General features: G+C 45.1%; 2 protein-coding genes across 2 annotated transcripts in view; one reads left to right on the top strand and one right to left on the bottom strand.

The window, feature by feature from the left end:
- LOC121287754 (rho GTPase-activating protein 17-like) overlaps positions 1-22,769 on the top strand; it is a 289,690-nt gene that overhangs the window by 46,172 nt on the left and 220,749 nt on the right. The gene's annotated exons all lie outside the window — the stretch shown is intronic.
- Positions 1-22,769, bottom strand: part of lcmt1 (leucine carboxyl methyltransferase 1) — a 54,940-nt gene that overhangs the window by 28,281 nt on the left and 3,890 nt on the right. The window contains exons 4-5 of the mRNA XM_041205662.1: positions 20,731-20,852; positions 7,892-7,968 (exon numbers count right to left, since the gene is read on the bottom strand). Coding sequence (XP_041061596.1) covers positions 7,892-7,968; positions 20,731-20,852 — 199 coding nt within the window. The remainder of the gene's footprint in view (positions 1-7,891; positions 7,969-20,730; positions 20,853-22,769) is intronic.

Here is a 22,769-nt window from a genome sequence, read left to right as displayed (position 1 = left end):
CACTATGTACAGAGGACCAGAAAATATGCCTTACTAGTTCCTTGTTTCTTTCCCTGAGAATGCTAGACTACTGAACTGGTGGAAACATTTGGATAATGATTAAAATCATTACTTGATTTGTTTGCACTTTATGGGGACAATCAAAAAGTCTACTGACCAAAGTGATGCTTGTTTTCCTAAAGAACCTCTAATAACCATAAGAAATGGCGGTTTAGTTGTGTGGAAATAAATTTACTAAGTATATTAGTTCTAATGTAATCTATATCTCTGATATAGGCTGAAAAGTTGGTCATGCACCACTATAATGTAAATTACTTTTTCCCCTCTCCCCAACTAGGAGTTACTTGAGCCCTGGGGACAGGCTTGCTGCCAACTACAAATCACAACTATTTTGTTTTCAGGTTTTTCTCTATGACTAACAGGCAGCCAGTCAACATAGTGATATGGTTCCAAAATTCATATTTCATTGCAACAAGAGCTGGTTCTGAAAAGTGAGTGACAGTTCCAGTGCTGCACAACCTGGTGCTATCTGCGAAGTGCACTTGTGTTATAATTTTAAATAATTTTATTAATAATAATATAATAATTTTAAACTTTGGGTTTATTTTACTAACACATACATGACAACTATTGCCATAGTCAAGTGTAGCAAGCATTCCCAGATTCAACAATCTGCAACATGATATTCAAGACCCAAGGCTACAATGGATATAGGAAACTAAAGAACTACTGAATAAATTTTGACACATATGAATGATAACCCAGAAAAAGCACACCTGCTGCAACAGTGCAGATGGCACAGGACTAGCTCCACACAGTGGACAGAGATGATGGGCGGAATTTTCTGTTTTGCAGACCAAGTGCGGTGGCAGGCAGGATAGTTGGCAAGTTTCCTGATCAGCGGGGTGGGTTCTAATGCCAGTCTTCCACTTGAAAACTGATTAATTATGCATCGGCGGGGCAGGCACGGATTCCTCTGCCCATTGTTACCTTGTGAGGTCTAAGTTCCTGGCGGCATATTTAAGCTGCGCCCAAACATGCATTCACTCTCTGCAGGCCAGCTGAGTAGTACGGTCAAACAATATGTCCTTTGGGAGAAGCAAGCCCTGCCTTGATTCAGCCACAACTCCCTGGTGATTCTCCTCCAGGCTATACACAAATGCCGAGATGTCCTCTTCCCAAGGGATGGAAATGAGAGGGTGACCACTCCGATCTCGCTGGTCTGGAAGGAGGTCGCCAGGGTCTGTGCCCATGGCACACAGAAAAGAAACGCACTGCAGTGCAGGAAGAGGATGAATGATTTCATCCGCTTTGCCAGGGTAAGTAGATGTTTTACTCACTTGAGCCTCACACTCTCATATGATCATCAGGCATTCTAGGGGTTACAGTCCACATGGTCTCAAATACTGTTAGCAGAAGAGACATATGCACTGAATGTCTCACACACACTTTAACCTCACCACCATTTTATGTATCATCCTGCACACTCAACATTTTCTGCCCTTACTGGAGAAGGCACAGTACACACACAGCCATGCATGCTTCCCAACTTCTCTTCCACCTGTTCTCATCACATTCCATTCCAACTGTCTTCATGCAGGCAAAGCTAGCCCACAGCAAGAGGGAGAGATCCCAGACTGGTGGGGGGACCCCTGAAATATATGAGTTGACTCCATTTGAGGAGGCGGCAGAAGAGTTGGCAGGGAAGGACAAGGATTACTCCAGTGGCGAAGGAGAGATTGGCTTCCCCAGCAAAGCAGTAAGGATGTACCTTCCATTAGTTGAACACATCATGACCTTCACAGTGAGTTAAATGTAATGTTGGATTCTGCCTACTTGGGAACTAATTCTATCTTCTCTCTTTTGCAAAAACCACAGCAGCAGCAGGCTAAGACAAACTTCTAGCCAGCTCCCCAGCCCTAGCCCCCAGTCCACCTCAGATGATGGTGTTGAGGACTCATTAGATGTCAAGCTGTCACTGCGTTCACTTTCACTCTCCACCAGCACAGAGACATAGACTTTGGTGGGTCCTAGATCTAGATTAGCCTTGGGTTCACTATCTGGAGAACACATCACGGATATGCCTCCCCAGCAGTCAGAGGCAGTGACAGGCCTGGTCTCTGGCACTCGGAGGACTGCTGGAGAACAGGCCCCTGCTGAGGTGATAAGCCTTTTCAGTCGGCAAATGCACACATACTAGAGCTGCAAAGACAGGCATGGGAACATCAGGCAGAGTTGTCAGAAGCAGTCACCAGACTAGAACAAAGGATGGAGGAGTCCTTCTACGTTTTCTCAGATGTCATGGCTCTGGCATGCGAATGCACTGAGGTCTCTGTGGGAAGGGTGGCAGATGCCTTGGCGACCATGATCCAGCAGCTTCTCCTGGATTTGCACTAAGACCTGCAGTCCATTGCTCTAGGCATTGGTACATCCATCAGTGGCTAGGTGAGAGGGGGCCAGGGCACCTCGACCTCCCTCCAGATGCACCCCTGAGAGAGAGTCAGGCAGGGGGCCTCGGGAACACAAAGTGTGGAGGAGCGTCTGCTGGATGCTCTAGGGAAACCATGCAGGAGACTCCAAGGGTGTCCAGCCATTCTCAATCCCGTGTCTGTGATCCCATCAGCTCCAGCTGCTCAGGCCGAGGAGGGTGCGCCTACCCCAGAGCAGGACGCACAAAGCAGGCCAGCATCAGAATTGAGCAGCGTCCCTTGTGAGTGTAAAAACACACATCCTGGATGTATTATGTTTACTGCAACCAAGTCAAAATCTAAATGACTGCCGAAAGTGTTGTGTGCTGCTGGCAAAAACTGCTAGGTTACGCGCTGGTATGCTGCCTTGCACATTGCACAGGTGCCACGTGCAGCACTGGATGCAGACCTTTCCATCGCTGATCCTTCATAATCCCTGAGGGTTACTGGTCCCAGGCTGAAAGATGAGCTTGCTTGAGATGTAGACATTTGGAAAGGACTTCCTGATCACTCCCATGCTGCAAGGGGACTTTTCACCCTGTGTGGATCCTCCTGGAGCCTAGTGGCAATCAGTGTATCATGGGCATGTCTTTCACGTCGTGCCACTGCGATGGCATCCTCACATGGAACATCTCCATCCTGGCCCTTCATGTTCTGTTCCTTCCAAGTCCTCCTCATCTGAGGAAATCTCTGTCTCCTCTATGTCTCCCTCTGGCAAGTGATCTTCCCTTTGAAACACCAGATTATGCAACTCTGTGGACAGCACTGTAGAGCCCCACCTGAAATTGTCCAAACATCGGAAGCGCATCTTCAGGATGCCAATGGTTTGCCCCATGATGGACCTTGTCACAGAATGTGCCGTGTTGTATCTTTCCTTTGAGGCACTTTAGATGGCGCACGGGTGCCATAAGCCAAGTCTTCTGCTGGTATCCCTTGTCAGAGACAGCAGCCAACCCTGTAAGTGCCACGGGCCCTCGAAAATCTGTGGCAGCTGAGAGTTACTGAGGACGTAGGAGTCGTGAGAACTCCAAGAGAACCTGGCACAAATATGCATGATTGCACACCAGCTGCACATTGAGGGAGGTGGAACATTTTCCTGTTGATGAACTTCAGTGACTTGTACCATGGAGCTCTTAAAGTGACATATGTGCAATCGATGGAAGCCTGCACTCGTGGGAGGCCAGGGATCACCACAAATCCCAGAAATCTAGCGGCTTGGCTTGTTTCCTCCATTGTGAACTGGATGTAATTATGTGTCTTACTCTAAAGGGCATCCATTGCATCCCTTCATATATTTATGCATGGAGGACCGAGATATGCCACAAAGGTAGATCCTGGAACGAGCCGCTTGCAAAGAAATTGAATGCGGCGATCACCTTTACAGCCACTGGTAAGGGATGGCCTCTCAGGCAATGCAGTGTCAGATCCTCTCTAAAAAGGTGGTAGATGTGAACCACCACATTTCTTGACAATCAAAAGCTTCTGTGGCACTCTTTCTCAGTCATCTTCAAATATGAGAGTTTTCTTCGGTATACCCTGGGTTATGCCAGTCACCTCCGTGGAATGGGTCTCATTTCCTCAGCCTCTGGGTCTTCCTGGGGCCCCCCCGGATCATACACCTCAGGATGAGGCTCTTCTCTAAGCCCTGCCAGACAGCTATGGGCCCTTCTTCTCCACTAATGTATCTAATGAACACAGCCATCAAGAAGGTAGCACTGTCTGTAGCCTCCTTTTTGTACTCCTCCTTCTTCTTGGGGACAGATAGTTTGAACACATGAATGCAGCTTAGCCTGCTATGGTCAACCTCTCACTCTAGGGCTGAAAACCAGTGTGAACCCCTTGGGCTGTGTTCATTAGATACATTCCCAGTTCCACCCTTGCACCTGAGGAACTAATTCAAGGATCATATGTGCCTGACAGCACAATCACAAATAGGACTGGAGAGAGTTGAGCACAGGCGTGTGATTTCAGAATTATCCAAGGCATTGTCAAGCTGCTGCATTTGGATTTGATTTCATCCTGTCTTGCACTTTTGGAATCTTTGGAAGCCTTGTGCCCTGGAAGCCATGTCTATTCCACAAACCAATGTGCAGGGTTTCATGCCTACGGCTGTACTCCCTTAATGGCGTGATCCCTCTTCCCTTCTCACATTCCTCGGACGGCAAAAGTCTCAATGTGACCAACTTAAATGTGACCCCCAAGCCCTAGTGCATTATTGTGTCAAAACGCACCATGATTTAACGTTTCCCATTCATTAACTTTTCAATAAGTCTTCATTACTGTTTTCAGCTGAGCCTTGATCTCAATGCTGTCATGTGCAAAAAATCAGGGTGCCCATTCAATGGGCCCATGAGTCCAGCCGTCGACTCCTCCCATCCCCTCCTTGGCAATATTTTCCAGGGGTCCCTTTTAGCTGCGTCATTCTATCAGGTACTCAACATGGTAATGCTGCACTTTTATTCCAAGACCAGCTTCCAATCTCCCCGTTACCTGGAAAATCCCTCCAACCATCCCCACGATATGCAGGTAGACCTCCTTATGGTCGCTCTCCTGCCTCTCCCAGTAATCCTGGAGCCCACTGTAATCGTTGTGGACATTCCTGCCTTCCCCTGAACCCATCACTATTGATGTCTCTATGCCCCATGTGGACCTCACCCCTCCCCATCTTGAGGCCATCTGTACGTCACATACCGAGATCACCCCCATCAGAGTTTCAGGTACCCCCACTCTATTACGTGGTCCCCATCTACAGGCTGCAGATGTCTCCCTGGACCATGACAGTACCATCTGCAGCCTACTATCGAGGGCCACGCAGCCCCAGGGCCTCAGTATGTGAGGCATTGACCACGCCCTGCACACAATTCTGTGCACCACCTCTGCAGTGAGGACAGACCTTCCCCTTCCCCGGATCATGATGTGCATGCCATGCATAGACCTGTTGCATGAACTGCAGAGCCCAGGAACGGCTTTGATTTCCCACCCCGACAATGTGATCCACAGACCCCCAGGACTGGCTTTGATTTGCCACTGACAATGTGGCCCGAAGAAACATGACTACATGAGTGACTGCCAATAACCCTCCCGGTTCTATCCAATCACCCTCTCTCCCAGTCACTGGTCATGAGTGTGTGTGCACCCCCTCCCTCTCATGCTCTAAAACCCCCTCCTCCAGTCATGAGTCTGTGCGAAACCCCTCCCTCTTGTCCAAAACTAAACCCCATCCAACCCCCTCATGAGTCTATGTCCAATTCTTCTATGTCGGGCTGCAGTTACCTCAGTACCAGTCATTCCTCTGCAAGATACCCTCCCCTCCCTTGTTTCTCATAACCCTACCTGCCCCCAGTTATTCCTCTGCCTACCATCCCCTCAATCCCTCCCTTGGTAATCTGAAACCCACACCCTCTACTACCCCAGCATGACCCTGCCTATTCTCCCCTACCACCCCTGATTCCCCAATCTGGTCCCTCCGGGTAGAGTGCAGCCTGCCTGCATCCCACAACAGTCTCTCTGGGCACAGTGCAACCCTGCTAACGCATCCCGCCCTGGTCTCACCTGAGAGGGCAGCTTTGCCAACAGTCAAAGCAGAGGCGAGAAATGGCAGTGCAGTGGAAGATAGGCAAACGCTGCATATATGTACCTCAAAATCGCCACTGAAAACCACTTTTATCTGGTCGTATATCAGACAAGTTTAATTACTTGATGTGGCACGAGATTAGGAGGGGGGAAACATGATTCCGGCGAGTTGTGATTTTAATGAGCATTCATCACATGCTAATGCCTGCAAATGGAATTCCCGACATGGATCAGCAGGAAAGTTGGCCCTTCATTAGACCGCCATGAAAGTCCTGAGGGGAATATTCCAACTTGGTTTCCCGCCAGTGGATATCCGACTTTTGGGCTCAAGCCCAATTTTGTGTTCCCGCCCACCATGATTCCCGCCACTGGCGGGAGCGGAAAATTCTGCCCTATGATTGTAGACTTGCTGCTGGAACACAGAAATACTTCTTTGTCACAAATTTGTAAGATACTTAGCCAATTTCCTTTTGAACTTACTGATACAGTCAGCCCTCACTACCATCCTTGCGTGCCTATTCCATACGCCAACCACCCTCTGCTTAAAATAGTAAAATCTATGTTTTCATCCTTCCTCCTCTCAGTTCAAGGCTATTATTTTTCTGTTCTTTTAAAATTATCATTGCCTGTCTGTCTATCCATATGCATATTGCCTAAGTACTGCTCTTTTTCTGTTTTGTACAATTCAGTGTCTATGCTTAGGTTTAGTACCTGTGAATTGCAATTCCTATAATGTAACTGATCTTGATTAAAATAAAGTAGTTTTATCTAACTGTAGCTTTTTCTAATGTAATTACTCCCTCTCTGCAGCCAACACTTACATCAGATTGAAATAAGTTCTATAAATTGGGTCATCTGTCTTTCATACCAATCTTCCCTGCCTATAGCCTCTGATTATAAAAGCCTGTGCAAAGTCACTTTGTTTTAAAATTCAAAGCTTTAACATAACTTATTTCTAAAATCTTCTCTGTGAAAAAAGTATCAAAAATCTTTAAACATAACAGAGGCTCTAACCACAATCTTTCCTTGGATTATGGAAATTATGTCAGGGGTTGCCAATACGATACCTCTGTTCAAAAACAGAAGGAAGAAATCAAGTAACTACAGACTAGTCAGCCTAACATTGACAGTGGTTAAGCTTTTAGAGGTCACAATATGGAAAAAAAACTCTCACCTACAAATACTAATTAAGGGCAGCCAGAATGGATTTGTAAAAGGCAAGTTGGTTCTTGATGAATTTAGTAGAGTTATTTGAGGAAATTAGGTGGGTGTTGTGTACACAAGATATGTGCCATATGGAGGCCTGTTGATAAAAGTTAAGGTACATTAATATTAAAGGGAATGTGGTGGTATTGGTATGAAGTTTACTGAAGTTGATTAGAAAACAATAGTGATTAACAGATATTTCTTTAGCGTTAATTTCCTGTTGGTATTTTTCATTGTAAATTCCCCGCAATGAAAACTGCTTATATAAACTTGTCATATTGTGATGACAGCCTCTCTCCAGTGGAGATACTGCAGTACTACCACTGTTGGAAGCATCTAATTACAGCAAGGCAAGTTTACACAGGCAGTTTCCATTTTAAATGTGGATATGGGAATTTATGGTAGGAATATGAAAGTAAGGGCAGAATGTATGACTTTAAAATGGAGACTGAATTACATCTTCAAAACATGTTTTAATAATCCCTGACCCTGCACCCCTGAAAAGTAGAGAACCAGGTTGCACCATGCCATGACATATCACATTTGTACATTGTTATGCTGTGTCAATTCATCAGTTGTACCCACTCTTGAAGAAATTTGAAATTGCAAATGAAGTTGGTGATTTAATAATCAAAGGAACTTACTTGATCAAATGTATTTTTCTCAAGACAATCATTGGAAAGTCAATTTCAAAGTATTTTTTTGGAAGCAAGTTTTGATCCTGGAAAATAAATTATGTCAGGTAAACAGAAAATTAATACGGAAAATAATTTTGCAAAGCTTTACTTCTTAAGTAGTTGATGATATCAGGCAAACAAAACTTACAATTCAGGCTTTCTCCTAACATTTAATTCATGTTCAAGGCACAAAATCTAATTTCCATATTCAGTTCTTCTACAGACTGAAACTCGCAACTTTAAATATGAAATTAATGAGACAGGACTAACAATTTACAGTCATGAAATTCTCCAGCAGAGCCTATACTGGCTACCCATCATATTCCCCTTTCTACAGTATATTAAATGTTAGTATTTTCACATACTATCATTTAGGACTATTTCAAGCAGCCCAATGGCACCAAACTAAAATACACGCTATTAAGTGTATTCCCAAAGTGTATTCCCTAATATAAATGATCTATTCAAACTAAAGTTGTACACGAGTTTCATTAAAATTTGATCTTCATGGTCAATGATACAACCTTAACTTATAGTGCCTAATTGAAGTTGATTTTACATTTGCATTATTCTATTTAAAGTTATGGCAAAATTGCTCCCACTTGGGGCATGATGGAGCTATGAGGAGGACACAAAAGAGGAGATATAGACAGGTTAAGTGAATGGGCAGCAAGATGGCAGATGAGGAATAATTTGGAGAAGTGTGAAGTTATTCACTTTGGTACTAAGGATGGAAAAACAGAATATTTTTGAAAAGACGTGAAAGTTTTAAATGTTGACCCAAAAGCCAAATACTGTGGGTGCTGAAAATCTAAAATTAAATCAGAAAATGCTAGAAACACTCAGGCAGGTCTGGCAGCATCAGTTGTGATGAAAGATCATGGTTGAAAATGTTAACCGTATTTCTCTTTCCACAGATGTTGCCAGACCTGATTATTTCCAGCAATATCTGATTTTATTTTAAATGTTGTGACCTTTATTGCAAGGGGATTGAAGCATAAGGACGTCTTACAACAGTTTTATGGGCTTTGGTGAGACCACACTTGAGTACTGTGCACAGTTTTGGTCACTATATCTAATGGAGGATATACTTGCTTTGGAGACAGTACAGTCAAGGTTCACTAAATTGGTTTCTGGGAAGAGAGGATTGTAAATTGGGTCCATACTTTCTAGAGTTTAGAAGAATAAGATATGATTTCATTGAAAAATACAAGAATCTGAGGGGCCTTTACAGAGTAGACACTGAGCAGTTGTTTCCCTGGCTGAGAGATCTAGAAAATGGGGCACAGACTCAGGATAAGGAGTTGATCATTTAGGACCGAGATGAGGAGAAATTTCTTCACTCGGAGGGTTGTGAATATTTACCCCAGAGGGTTGTGGAGGCTCCATTTTTGAGATCAAGACAGATGGATAGACTTTAGATCTCTCAGAAAATCAAAGGATATAGGGAATGGGCAAGAAAGTGGAGATGAGGTAGATGATCAGTCATAAGTGTATTGAATGGCAGAGCAGGCTCAAGAGGTCAGATTGTCTCCTCCTGCTCCTATTCCTTATGTTTGCATCACTGTCTGGGTAAAGAAGCTTTTTTGGAATTCTGATTTTATTTCTTGGTAACAAACTTATATTGATCTTCCCCAAAAGTAGAAACACTCTGGGTAGATTTTTCAGCTCCGATGACTATGTGTGGTGGCAGGCAGAAAAGGTGGCGTGGCTGCCCCTGGCTGGTGTGTTGTTGCGCCGTACTGTCTGCTTTTTAGCTCATTATGTATGCATAAATGTGCAGCATGCTGTAGCTCATGGCAGGGCGGGGTTGGGATTCATCCGCCCCGATGTTACCTCATCAGTTCATATTTCCGGGCACCATGTTTAAACGGCACCCATGCACACATTCATTCCCTGCAGTCCTGGACATGGTCATGGTGAGTGATGGCCCTTGGAAGAGACAAATGCTGTGCATCCAAGTTCAGCGACAAGGCACTGATAGCACTGCTGCAGGCAACTGAGGACCTGCAAGAGATCCTTTACCCCAGTGATGGGAGCTGGAGGTCCACCAACCTCACTATCAAAGCTTGGGAAGAGGTCACCCAGTGTGGTCAGTGCTAGTGCTCTGCATAAGATGACTGCTGTCCAGTGCAGGAAGAGGATGAATGATCTGATCCACTCCATCAGGGTAAGTCAAACTTCTCCTCAGTCTCAACTCTCATGAGGCCAGCAGGCATTGGCAGCATTGCAGTCCACAGGGATCTCACACAATACCAGCACAAGGGATGTCACCACTGATTCTTTCACACACACTGTTACATCTTCATCTCTTGTCACATCCTGCACAAGTCACGTCTTCAGCCCTTACATAGGTCCACTCAACACGCACAGAAGTCAGGCAAGCTTATCATCTGCTTCGGCATCAGTCTTGCTGTCAGTCCACCTGTCTTTATGCAGGAAAAGATCAGCCACAACAACAGGGAGAGTTCCCAGACTGGAGGGGAGATGCCAGAGCTCAGGCCACTCACCCTCTTTGAAGAGCAGGCAGCAGAGCTGGCCGATGAGGGCCAGGGCAGTGTCTGCACTGAAGGTGAGCTAAGTGCCCCCTAGCAAACCAGCGAGGCCCTATCTACTAGTCTTTGCCCATCCACTGAAACCGTGAGTGCTCTTTAATGTAGGTGACTACCCAGACAATCACTAATTTTATCTTCTCTCTCTATTACAGGCACTAGCAAGAAAAGGAGGAGGGACACCACTAGCCAGCCCATCTCGGATGAGCATTCCGAGGACCCAATACATGTAGAGCCTCCACAGTGTTTACCCGCGGCCTCCACTAGCACAGAGACACACACCTCGGTGAGACCTAGTTTTAGAACAGGCTTGGGATAACCATCTGGTGAGCACAGCACAGATTCTGTTCCACAGCAGGCGGAGGCAGTGACAGCCAAGGTCACCAACACTCATAGGACTGCTGGAGGTGAGACTTCTGCTGAGTCTGAGTCCAATGATGATCCACTGGACTCGGCCCTTGGAGTGATGTTGGAGCTCCAAGGACAGACAGGGACACATCAGGCAGGGTTGTCAGAGGCCATCACCAGATTAGAACAGAGAATGGAGGAGTCTGTCTACGTTCACTTAATGCCTTGGCCCCGATATGCCAGTGCATTGAAGTCACCATTGGAAGGGTGGCAACCGCCATGGAGACCTTGGTCCAGCAGTTTCTGCCAGATATGCGCAAGAACCAGCACACCATCGCTTCAGCCATGAGAACATTCCAGCACTGGCTAGGGGAGAGTGGGTGGGGCCCCGCTATCTCCCTCCAGGAGCCTCTTCACCTCAAGGACCGAGAGAGAGGCCCCTCGGGCACCCATAGGGAGGGCAAGTGTCAGATGGACATCCCAGGGCCAACCACCCAGGACTCTCCTGGGCTGTCCAGATGCTCCAAGTCCCCTTTGCCAGTGGCCCCATAGGCTCCAGCTCCTCAGGCCAAGGAGGGTGCACCTGCCCCACAGCAGAAGACCCAAAGTAGGCCAATCCCTCCATAGGACGCCTGCCAAGGTCATCACAAACAGCAGGCAGCCACAACTCAAGGATGCACCAAAACGTAGCAGCTGGGTAAGAAACTAAGATTTTGAGATCACAAAGATGGCACAGGTGTTCACAATTTGTATGTACTATGCACATATGTAAATATATTTTGTTTCTGTGAACTTCTGGTCTAATGAATTCTTCTACCTGTTGCATTGTTCCTAGGTCACTGAGTGTAGCAGAGGCTGCCCCTCCTGACATACCTCCCATTGTGTGCTTCAGGTCTATGGTGTCTTGCACCACCTCATTACAGTGCATCGCCTTTCTGTGCACATCAGGAACATGAGCAAGGCCTCTGTCTCCAGCAAAATAGTGGGTGGGATATCTGAGACTTGCATCAGAAGATCATATCGTCTGGTCTCGAGTATAGATGTTGCAGTCTGGTTTATTCACAGTGTTTCTGCACCGAGGAACGGTCCATGTCACCCATGTAAGATTTAATGTCGAGCCACATTGCAGTCAATCTCAGTTGGTGCATCTTTCAATGGCCTCCATGTAATGTCTGTTGGGTTTGAGTGTGGGTTACATATCTACCAATATTTAGGGATCTTATGCACTCCTGGCGGCCTGCACATTATGTTGTGTCCATGTTTACAGCTAGACATCAGCCCAGTAGCAGTCCCCACTTGTCCACCTGTATAATACAGAGCTATGGATCTAGCTAACACTCCGTGACTCCTGAAATGCCTGCTAGAGGGCAATGGCTATGCAAGAACAGGTGTGTATCAAGGCTCCTGATGCCGGACTATGACATGGGAGGATGCTGCTCTGGACCTGAAGGTGTGGCGAGCATGGCTTGCCCAAATCCCTGAGGCAGCTTCCTGATGGGCAATCAACATAGTTCTCTGATCGTGAGAACGCTAGTGTGCCTGGTTTGTGTGTGGATATCTGAAACTTCTGGAATGAAAATGTGGAGGTGTCAAATGGGGTCAGACCTAAGCTCCACTACATCTGATGCATGTTGTTTATTTATCAAAGAATTAACAAATTAATGCCAAAATGCAGTATCTGCATTCTCAGGCCCAAATGCAAAGGCTAGACTGCTAGGGAAGTTGGGATAATCCAGACGAAGGCACAGTCTCGAGTGATTGCCAGTCATCGGGCGATGCTGCTGCGGAAGCTCTCTCAGTGCACACAAAGCTGAACTGACTCGCAGGCTTACATCCATCACTGAGTGTGATAGATCACTGGTTGCAAATGAATGATCTCATGCTGTGGACTCAATATGATGACGAGGCCTGAGCACAAATCTTGCATGAGGGATTGCCTATGGAAAGATCCCACAGTCCGGATTCAGACATCAAAGCAGTGAGTGTTGACTGTCCTGCTTGAGGCACCGAGCCACACTCCAGACATGTTGCCACGAGTGCACTCAGGTTGGCAGTGCTGCTCCTGCCTCTTGAAGGCTGCCATTGACAGCATGTTGGCACAATACTTGAAGAGGCTGCATTATGTCTGCTCTGTTCACGGTGTTGGAGTTATGATCGCATTACAGAGCAGCCACATGCCCCAGAGGCTGCCTAGTATTCCAAGGACAAGGCCATCGTCACACAAGATTGTAACTACTCATTCTGAGATTGACGTCCTTCATTGATATGCTGAGGATAACAAAGGAGGTGTAAATGTCAAGGCAGCATTAAGGTCACAGGTGAACGAGACTTATCTGAGCAAGCTGTCATCATCGTCCTGGAATCTTGTGGCTATAATCACCCCCCGGCATGCCTGCTGCATCTGGCCCGTGATATGGCCTCCTTCTCTGGAGACCCAGCTTCCTTGCCTTCAATGAGCTCAGCCCTCTTGACATCCTCCTCACTGGAGGAGATATGCAGCTGCTCCAGCTGGCAAAGGGGGGGATGCCCCTTTGTAGCACCAGGTTGTGTAACGTACAGCAAATTATCGTGATGCAGGAGACCCTCTGGGAAGAGTACTGGAGAGCGCAGCCTAATCGGTCCAGACATCTGAAATGCATCTTTAACATGCTAATGTTCTGCTCAATCAAGGAGCTTGTCGCAAAATGAGCTGCACTCTACCTCTCCTCTGAAGCACTCTGTCTAGCGGGTTTCATTAGCTGCATCTTTTGCAGGTAGCCTTTGTCCTCCGGGAGCCAGCCCTGAGTGTGCCGAGGAGCCTCGAAGATCAGTGGCACCTGCGAGTGACTCAAGATGTAAGAGTCATGGGAGCTCCCAGCGTATCTTGCATAGACCTGCATAATCTGCTTCTGGTGGTTTCAGATCAACTGCATGTTGAGAGAGTGGAAGCCTTTTCTGTTGTTGAATCGTAGTGGCTGCTGCCAGGGAGCTCTTAAAGCCACATTTGTGCAGTCGATGGCACCCTGTACCTATGGGAAGCCGGCGAGTATTGCAAAACCCCAGTGCTCTGGCAGGCTGGTTGGCTTCATCCAGGGTGAACTGGATGTAATTGTGTGCCTTGCTTGATAGGGCATTGGTTACCTCTGAGTTGCATTTATGTGCAGGTGCTTGGGAGATGCTGCAGAGGTACCCAGTGAAGCCCTGGAACGAGCCAGTTGCAAAAATGTTCAGTGTGGCAATCACCTTTAGAGCCACTATGGATGGCCTCCCAGTCCCAGCAGAGTCAGATCCTCCAGAAGAATGTTACAGGTTTGATTCACCACATGCCTTGACAAGCAAAGGCGTACCTACAGCACTGTCTCCCGCTTATCTGTAGGTACAAGAGGAGTCTTTGGTATACCCTTGCCTCCGCGGAATGGGTCTGTCAGCTCAGTGTCTGGGTCTTCATGGGGCCCCGCTGGCCCATTTTCCTCAGTGTGAGGCACTTCCCTGCCTGCCCACGACAGGGCCTTCTTCTTCTCCTCAGTTGCCTGAGTGCCAGGAAAAAGGCAACATTGCCTGCTGCATTTATTCTCCATCTCTGCTCTTCTCTGTGGAAACATTGAACAGATAAATAATTGTGCATAAACCTGCAATGATCACCTTCCGGTCGCAAGCAAGTCACTGTGAAGCCCTTGGATAACCCTCATTCCAGGCATTCTATTCCCTTGTAGCTGTAGCACAGCCTTGAGCACCAATTGAAGAACCCACCCCTGCACCTCCCCCCAAAGACCCCTAGCATGACAGGGCTTTTAGAAATAGGTTTGGATCTGGATGAGTGCAGCCATACAATAGTGGTGTCAGTCAGGGCTCTGACAGATAGACTCCTTTGGATTTGACTAGAGGCCAATCTTGCACTAATGTAATGACTGCAATCAGGGAGGCGTGCCAAGTCTAGACTCGTCTGCTGTGTGTGGCATCTTTTGGACATTAGGCATATACAGATTAGGAGTTCTCCCCTTACAGCTGGATCCTTCTGAGTGTTGTGTTTTCCTATGAGGGGGACAAATGGTCATTGGAACACAATCAAAATCTGGCCCCAGAGTACAGTGTGTTAATGTGTAAATAATCACACTGCATGGCAATCACCTTGTTAAAGACAGTTGCTAGTTAAACAGGTGATGGACATTGATTATCCCATCTAAATAGAATACAAAGATAAAGCTGGAACACTGTGTGGAAGCTACGTGGAAGTCAGTAGCAATGAGGAGTTGTCTTGAAAATAAACCAGCTTGAAACAAAAGACCAGCCTGGATTAATTCTTCCACCTCAACCTCTTATTGTGTTTAACAGAGTGGAGTCTCACAAGAATGTGCACCATGAGTTAAAGTGCCAACTCTTTCAATTGGCATTTAAGTGTTCCTAACATGTCTCAGCTGTGCAGTGATCTGCATTTGGTAAAGCACAAGGACTTCCTCCGGAGGTCCCCAGAATCACAGATGCCAGTCTTCAGCCAATTAAATTCATTCCATGTGATATCAAGAAACGGATGAAGGCACCGGATCATGCAAAGGCTATGGGCCCTGACAATATTCCAGCAATAGTACTGAAGACTTGTGCTCCAGAACTTGTCGCGCCCTTAACCAAGCTATTCCAGTAAAGTTACAACGCTGGCATCTACCTGTCTATGTGGAAAATTGCCCAGGTATGTCCTGTACACAAAAAGCAGGACAAATCAAACCCAGCCAATTACTGATCCATCAGTCTACACTTGATCATAAGTAAAGTATTGGAAGGGGTCATCAACAGTACTATCAAGTGGCACCAGCTTAGCAATAACCTGCTCACTGACGTGCAGTTTGGGTTCTGCCAGGGCCATTCTGCTCCTGGCCTCATTACAGCCTTGGTTCAAACACGGACAAAAGATCTAAACTCCTGAGGTGAGGGGAGAGTGACTGCCCTTGACATCAAGACCGCATTTGACAGAGTGTGGCATCAAGGAGCCCTAGCAAAACTGGCGTCAATGGGAATCAGGGGGAAAACTTTCCATTGGTTGGAGTCGTACCTGGTACAAGGGAAGATGGCTGTGGTTGTTGGAGGTCAATCATCACAGTTCCAGGGCATCACTGCAGGAGTTTCTCAGGGTAGTGTTTTCGGCCCAACCATCTTAAGCTGCTTCATCAATGACCTTCCTTCCATCATAAGGTCAAAAATGGGGAGCTCGCCGATGATTGCATAATGTTCAGCACCATTCACGACTCCTCAGATACTGAAACAGTCCATGTCCAAATGCAGCAAGACCTGGACAATATCTAGGCTTGGGCCGACAAGTGGCAAGTAACATTTAAGTCATACAACTGCCAGGCAATGACCATCTCCAACAAGAGAGAATCTAACCATCGCCCCACGACATTCAATGGCATCACCATCACCGAATCCCCGACTATCAACATCCTGGGGGGGTTACCATTGACCAGAAACTGAACTGGACTAGCCATATAAATACTGTGGCTACAAGAGCAGGTCAGAAGGCTAGGAATCCTGCGATGAGTAACTCACCTCCTGACTCCCCAAAGCCTGTCCACCATCTACAAAGGCACAAATCAGGAGTGTGATGGGATACTCCCGACTTGCCTGGATGAGTGCAGCTCCCACAACACTCAGGGAGCTTGACACCACATCCACAAACATTCACTCCCTCCACCACTGACACACGGTAGTAGCAGTGTGTACCATTTACAAGACGCACTGCAGGGATTCACCATGGCTCCTTAGAAGCACCTTTCAAACTCACAACTACTACTCTCTAGAAGCACAAGGGCAGCAGACAGATGGGAGTGCCACCACCTGAAGGTTCCCCTCCAAGTCCACTCACCATCCTGACTTGGAAATATATCGCCATTCCTTCACTGTTGCTGGGTCAAAATCCTGGAACTCCCTTCCTAATGGCACTGTGGGTGTACCTACACCACATGGACTGCAGCGGTTCAAGAAAGCGGCTCATCATCAAGGGCAACTGTGGATGGGCAATAAATGCTGGCCCAGTCAGCAAAGCCCACATCCCACGAATGAATATATAAAAAAATTAGCAGAATGCCCCTTCACTTGGCCCAGAAGTGTTCGACTCCTTTCATAAGTTCTTAGACCCCTCCCCTGGTGATTTTTTCCTTGGTTTTTTTCTGTAATATGTCTTTGGATTGGCTTGCATTATTGTGGTGTTCAGCTTTTACCACGAGACTAGCTTCCAACCCCTCCCTGTCACTGTTGAAGTTCTTCCCATCATGCTAGAAGAGCTAATGTGCAGGTTTCCCTCCTTCTGATCACTGTCCTTCCTTCACCTCTAATCCTGGATCCCATGACTGCTGTTGATATCCCTGTCCTCCCCACTGAACTATTTGATGCTGATGTCCCGATGCTCCATGATTTCCTGACCCCTCCCCATCTTGAGGCCCTATGCAGAGTGATATACTGAGACCCGCCCCCCCCACCACCATGAGACCATCGAGTACCCTCCACTATTATTACCTGCTGTGCATCTGAAGGCTGCAGATACCTCCCCTGAATGACTGTGCTATCTGCAGCACATTACCAATCCACCAATTGCCAGGACCAATGCGTGTGATGGACTGACCATACCCGGAACACCTGGCTGATACAGGATGGACAGGCCCTTCCCCTTCCAGTACTGAGTCCAGGACAGGCTTGCCAAGCAAGCCCTGTAAATTGGTGCGCTATTGCCCAGGACAGTCTATGCTTTCTGGCCCTGACTAACTTGCCCCATCCCCCGACCCATTCAAGCGTCTCTCCTCACGCTTCCCAAGTTGTGTTCCCCGTGGATGTATTGTATTTAGATTTCCAGAAGGCATTTGATAAAGTACCACACCAAAGGTCGCTGCGTAAAATAAAAGCTTATGGCATAAGGGGAACGTACTGGCATGGATAGAAGATTGCCTGGCTAACAGGATGCAAGAGTAGGCATAAGTGAGTCCTTTTCAGGTTGGCAAGATGTAACGAGTGGTGTGCCACAGGGATCAGTGCTGGGATCTCAACTGTTTACCATTTGTATGAATGACTTGGATGAAGAGATGACTGGTGTGGTTGCCAAATTTGCTGATGACTCAAAGATAGGTAGGAAATAATTTGTGAAGAGGACATAGGAAGCTACAAAAAGATATAGGTTTAGTGAGTGGGCAAAGATCTGGCAAATGGAGTATAATGTGTCAAAATGTGAAATTGTCCATTTTGGCAGGAAGAATAAAAGAGAAGCATATTATCTAAATGGTGACAAGTTGCAGAGCTCTGAGATGCAGAGGATCTGGGTATCTTAATGTATGAGTTCCAAAAAGCTAGTATGGAGGTACAGCAAGTAATTAGGAAAGCTAATAGAATGTTATTATTTCTTACGAGGGGAATTTAATACAAAAGTGGGGAAGTTTTCAGTTATACCAAGCACTAGTGAGACCACATCTGAAGTAATGTGTACATATTGGTCACCTTAAGGAAGGATGTAAATGCGTTGGAAGTAGTTCAGAGAAAGTTTACCAGACTATACCTGGAATAGGCGGGTTGTCTTATGAGGAAAGGTTGGACAGGTGAGGCTTGTATCTGCTGGAGTTTAGAAGAACAAGAGGTGACTTGTTTGAAATATATGAGACCCTGAGAGTCTTGACAGGGTGGATGTGATGGGGGATGTTACCTCTTGTGGGAGAATCTAGAACTAGGGGTCACTTTAAAAAATAAGGGGTCGCCCATTTAAAACAGATCAGGCTAAATTTTTTCTCCCAGAGGGTCATGAAATCTCTTCCTGAAAAGGTGGTGGCAGCAGGGACTTTGAATATTTTTAAGGCAGAGGTGGATAGATTCTTGGTAAGCAAGCGGATGATAGATTATCGGGGGTAGGCGAGATGCAGATTTGAAGTTACTATCAGATCTTATTAAATGGTGGAGCAAGCTTGAGGGGCCAAACGGCCTACTCCTGCTCCTTGTTCATGTATTCAAATGCATGTAAATGTGTTTCCTGACATGGAGAAGCAGGCTACCCGACCTGCCGTGAAGTAGGGAGTGGAAAATTTAAATCTATTTTTATGCTTGTGAGCAATTGACTTTTGGCCATATTTCCAAATTTTCTTGTGTGATCTGCCACGATGCCTGCTGCTGGCAAGAACAAAAATTCCACCCTCTAAGTCTACTCTATCAAAACCTTCATAATTTTAAAGACCTCAGTTAGGTCACCTCAAAGTGTTCTCTTTTCACGAGAAAAGAGGCCCAGTCTGTTCATCATTTCCCGATAGGTTTAACCCCACAGTGCTGGTATGATCCTTATAAGTTTTTTATGCACATTGAGCATATCTTAGTGACTTTCTATCCTACTAGAAATAAACCTTAGTGCTAGATTTTCTTTTATCACTTGGCCTCAGTGATTACTAATTTGTGTATTTGAACACTTAGATTCCTTTGCTTTTTGACCCCATTTAGATTATTTTCTATTGAATATGTGATCTCATTTTTCTTATCACATTTATCCATGTTGAAATTCATTTGCCAATTATATGCTCACTCTGAAATACATGATATTCCCCATTATAGCCCTTTTTAAAAATCAAAGAATTCTGATTGAGATTCTCCTTCCATTTTATATCCAATCCAGTAATTTTTACTTTGTGTACTGATGACATCATTGGGCTATTAATAGGGGAATTGTGAAGAACATTCTTCGTAATTTCTACGAGGACAGTAATATATGCAGCGACAATTCATTGTGAAGAGTCTATGATTAAGCTTCAACATACAAACAGTTCAATAATCCCTCCTAGCCTGTGCATCTCAATGACTCAAAGCTCATTGCAAGTTTAAAAAAAAGTTTTCAATCCGTCTCAATAAAAGTACAATACCCACTGTTTCCAAGTTCAGAAAGAAAAGTTCACACATGTGGAATGCTGAATTGTACAGTAATCATTGGTGTTGTTGCCTTGCTGTGACATACAATTAACATGTATTTTTAATTTGTCAGAATTTACAGTAAGTCACAGCAAAAATGTATTTTTAAAAAAAATATTTTCATGACTCATTATCAAATGAGTTTTACTTGAAGGACACCCATTAAATGTTTAAAATTTTACTCTGCTTATTGGTGAGAGGTTTGAACCAACAATGAGTTAGTTCGGGATTAGAAAGCCCAGGTATAAACCAAGAGCATTGAAATTCTGCAGAAGCCAAGTCCTGTGGTCGCTGAAAATCTCAAATAAAAACATAAGATGCTGAAAACACTTAGCAGCTCTGGCAGCATCAGTGCAGAGTGAAACAGAGTTAACATTTCAGATCTGTGACCTTTATTCCTCTGTCCAGATAATGCCAGACCAGCCAGGTATTTCCAGCATTACAGGTACGCTATCCCCAACTACTGCAATAAATTTCATTTTAGCTTTCAAAGTAAAAGATAGACTTTTTGCCAAGGCTATAAATCATAAACAAGCTATCTGGTGCAAAACCAGAATATTAGTATAAGCTTATGCACCTAATGTCCAACATATCCCAACATTCTCTAAATGACAAAACAATTTTAGAAAGATTCAAAGACATGGTAACATTTTCAGTAGGACTCTGTCAAATTTCTAGCATAAGAAGCAGGTTCATACAAGCAAGGAGCTACCGCTATGAGGTTATTTTTTTAGAACAGAAAATTCAACTCCTTCACAGAAAATATCAATTTTTATCTGGTACAGTACCTATATAAAATCTATGTATCTAGTAATAATCTACTTAAATTAGGCATGTGGCCTGAATAATAATTTAACAGATTCTGCTAGGAATAGCTGGCTCTAAAACTTAATTCTCTGGAAGCTAAAGCCAGTAAATAAAGTGAGCAGGGCTGACATATTTTTGCCCAAAGTATAGAAGTGACTGTTTTATGATGCTATACTAATGTACAGTGTTATTGGTCAATATTACCTTGAGTCTCCAGAAAGTGGTGTCCAGGCCAGCACCGAGGTTTATAATCTGACAATTACAGCTAGTTTTCTTTATAAAAGCATCCATCAATATATTCACTGCCTTGACACGGGCATAATAACCTATAAGCAAAACAGCATTATTAATGGTGACTCAAAGCTTACCTCATGACTTAGTAGATAAATACACTTCCTCAGTGCAGGCCAGAAAAGTTTCATATGAGTCACAATCTGTTCTGGTTTAGCTGATCTCAGGCAATTCTAGTGCTTTAAGTGGCCTATGTGCCCATAGGCTACAGAAAGGGAAAATTAGCTCAGGTCTCTGAGAAAGTGCATGAGTTGACATAGGTGAAAAGTGAGAACATTCCACGGTCAAATAGTTGGTGACACTAACTATTTAGTGAACACATGAAGACTACTGGGTGAGATATCAGAGGTCTACCATACAACCACAGAATGCTTATAGTACAGAAGGAGTGTCCCTAAGAGCTTGGATGCCCGGAAGTGGGGACAGGCAAGAGTGGAAATTGAAGGAAACTAAGCACAGAAAGTAAATTCAAGATAACTCTTTCATGATGCATGAAGGCCTTTTTTATTTTCCATACAATTAAAATATATTAATTTTTAGTATATAGTAAATAAAAAATATAGCACGCTGGATTGCACAAGGATTCCTCACATGTTGAGTTCTTAACTTCAAGTGCCCTCAAGAAGAGATTCAACATTGAAGCCAGGCACTATTCCTTAGGAAACAAATATAAAAATAAGAAGCACTGAGCTAGCTACATAGATATCAAGATAATCCCATCCCCCAAATTAAACAGGCATGCCGATATTCAGCATGCCTATATTTAGAGAGAAGGAGCTTTTTTTTAAAAAAAAGGCTTAATTAAAAGCTCTAATAGGGGCTCCTCCAGTAGCTCAGTAAGTTTATTCAGTCAGTAGCTGAGCTACAATCTGAAGTTCAGTCTGCCTGTGCTAAATTAGCTGATATCACTCATACGGACAAATTGGCCCACTGCATCGAATTTAGGAAGGAGAAAATGAGACAGAATTTCTATTTTTGATCACTATACAGCAACCTGCTGGAAAGTTTTTTTTTGAGAGGGCAAGATGAGGGCTGCCTTATGATAACTCAGTCTTCCGACACTTGCTGTCCATGATGATGAATGAATAATGGCCACATGGGTGCTGCCAGCACCCATGGAACTGTACCTACACAAGGAGTCAGCATCTTCGGAAATGAGCAGAGACAATTGGAAATACATAACTCAAGGCACAATAGCACAGTACAAAAGGATTTAGCCAAAATCATCGATGTGTGGTAAAAGCAACAAGGTTCTTTGTTTGTGATACATGCATGAGACATCTATTTTTGTGCCATTTTGTGATGTAATTATGCAAGTTTTCAGTCTGACTCTTAATAGATATAAAGTATTGCTCTGAAAAACTGGTTAGAAAAAAGCGTGCTTAGCTATTGTTGTTTGAAGAAATGTACAAATTTGACCACCACATGAATGGCAGCATCACACCTAGGTCCTTTCACTTCATTAAATAGCTGCTCAGAGTGCTCTCCCTACATGTATCTCATCTTCACCGTCTCACTTCTTCCCCTGGTGATTCAGTGCCTTAATGCAGTGAGCCCTGAGCTGCTAGTCCACAAATAGTCTAGTTTTGTGTTTGGTTAGGTCTAGATTAGCTTGTTTCAGTTGAGTGTTGGTACAGACAACATGGCCCACAACCTCCGAGCTCCAGGGTGTTGTACCTGGGGGTTACCCCAAAGATGCGCTGGGGATTCCCCCCCACCCCCAGAAGTTCCCATGCCTGGGAAATTCAACCTTCCATTGGACAATTGCCCTACAATGGGAACCATCCAAAACGAATTTAAATGCAAACATTGGATGGTTCCGACTGTTTTACAGCAATAGTTACCCAGAAAAAAGGTTAGAAGAATTAAAACCACTTCTAACTCCTGGGTAGCTATAGTATTGACCACCCTCCCCCACAACCTCTGTCTACCCCGTGATCCCACGCATGGGA

The sequence above is a fragment of the Carcharodon carcharias genome, chromosome 15 (assembly GCF_017639515.1).
Source record: "Carcharodon carcharias isolate sCarCar2 chromosome 15, sCarCar2.pri, whole genome shotgun sequence".
Lineage (NCBI taxonomy): Eukaryota > Metazoa > Chordata > Chondrichthyes > Lamniformes > Lamnidae > Carcharodon > Carcharodon carcharias.
Note: the sequence above shows the minus strand (reverse complement) of the source record. Positions and strands in the feature narration are given on the sequence as shown.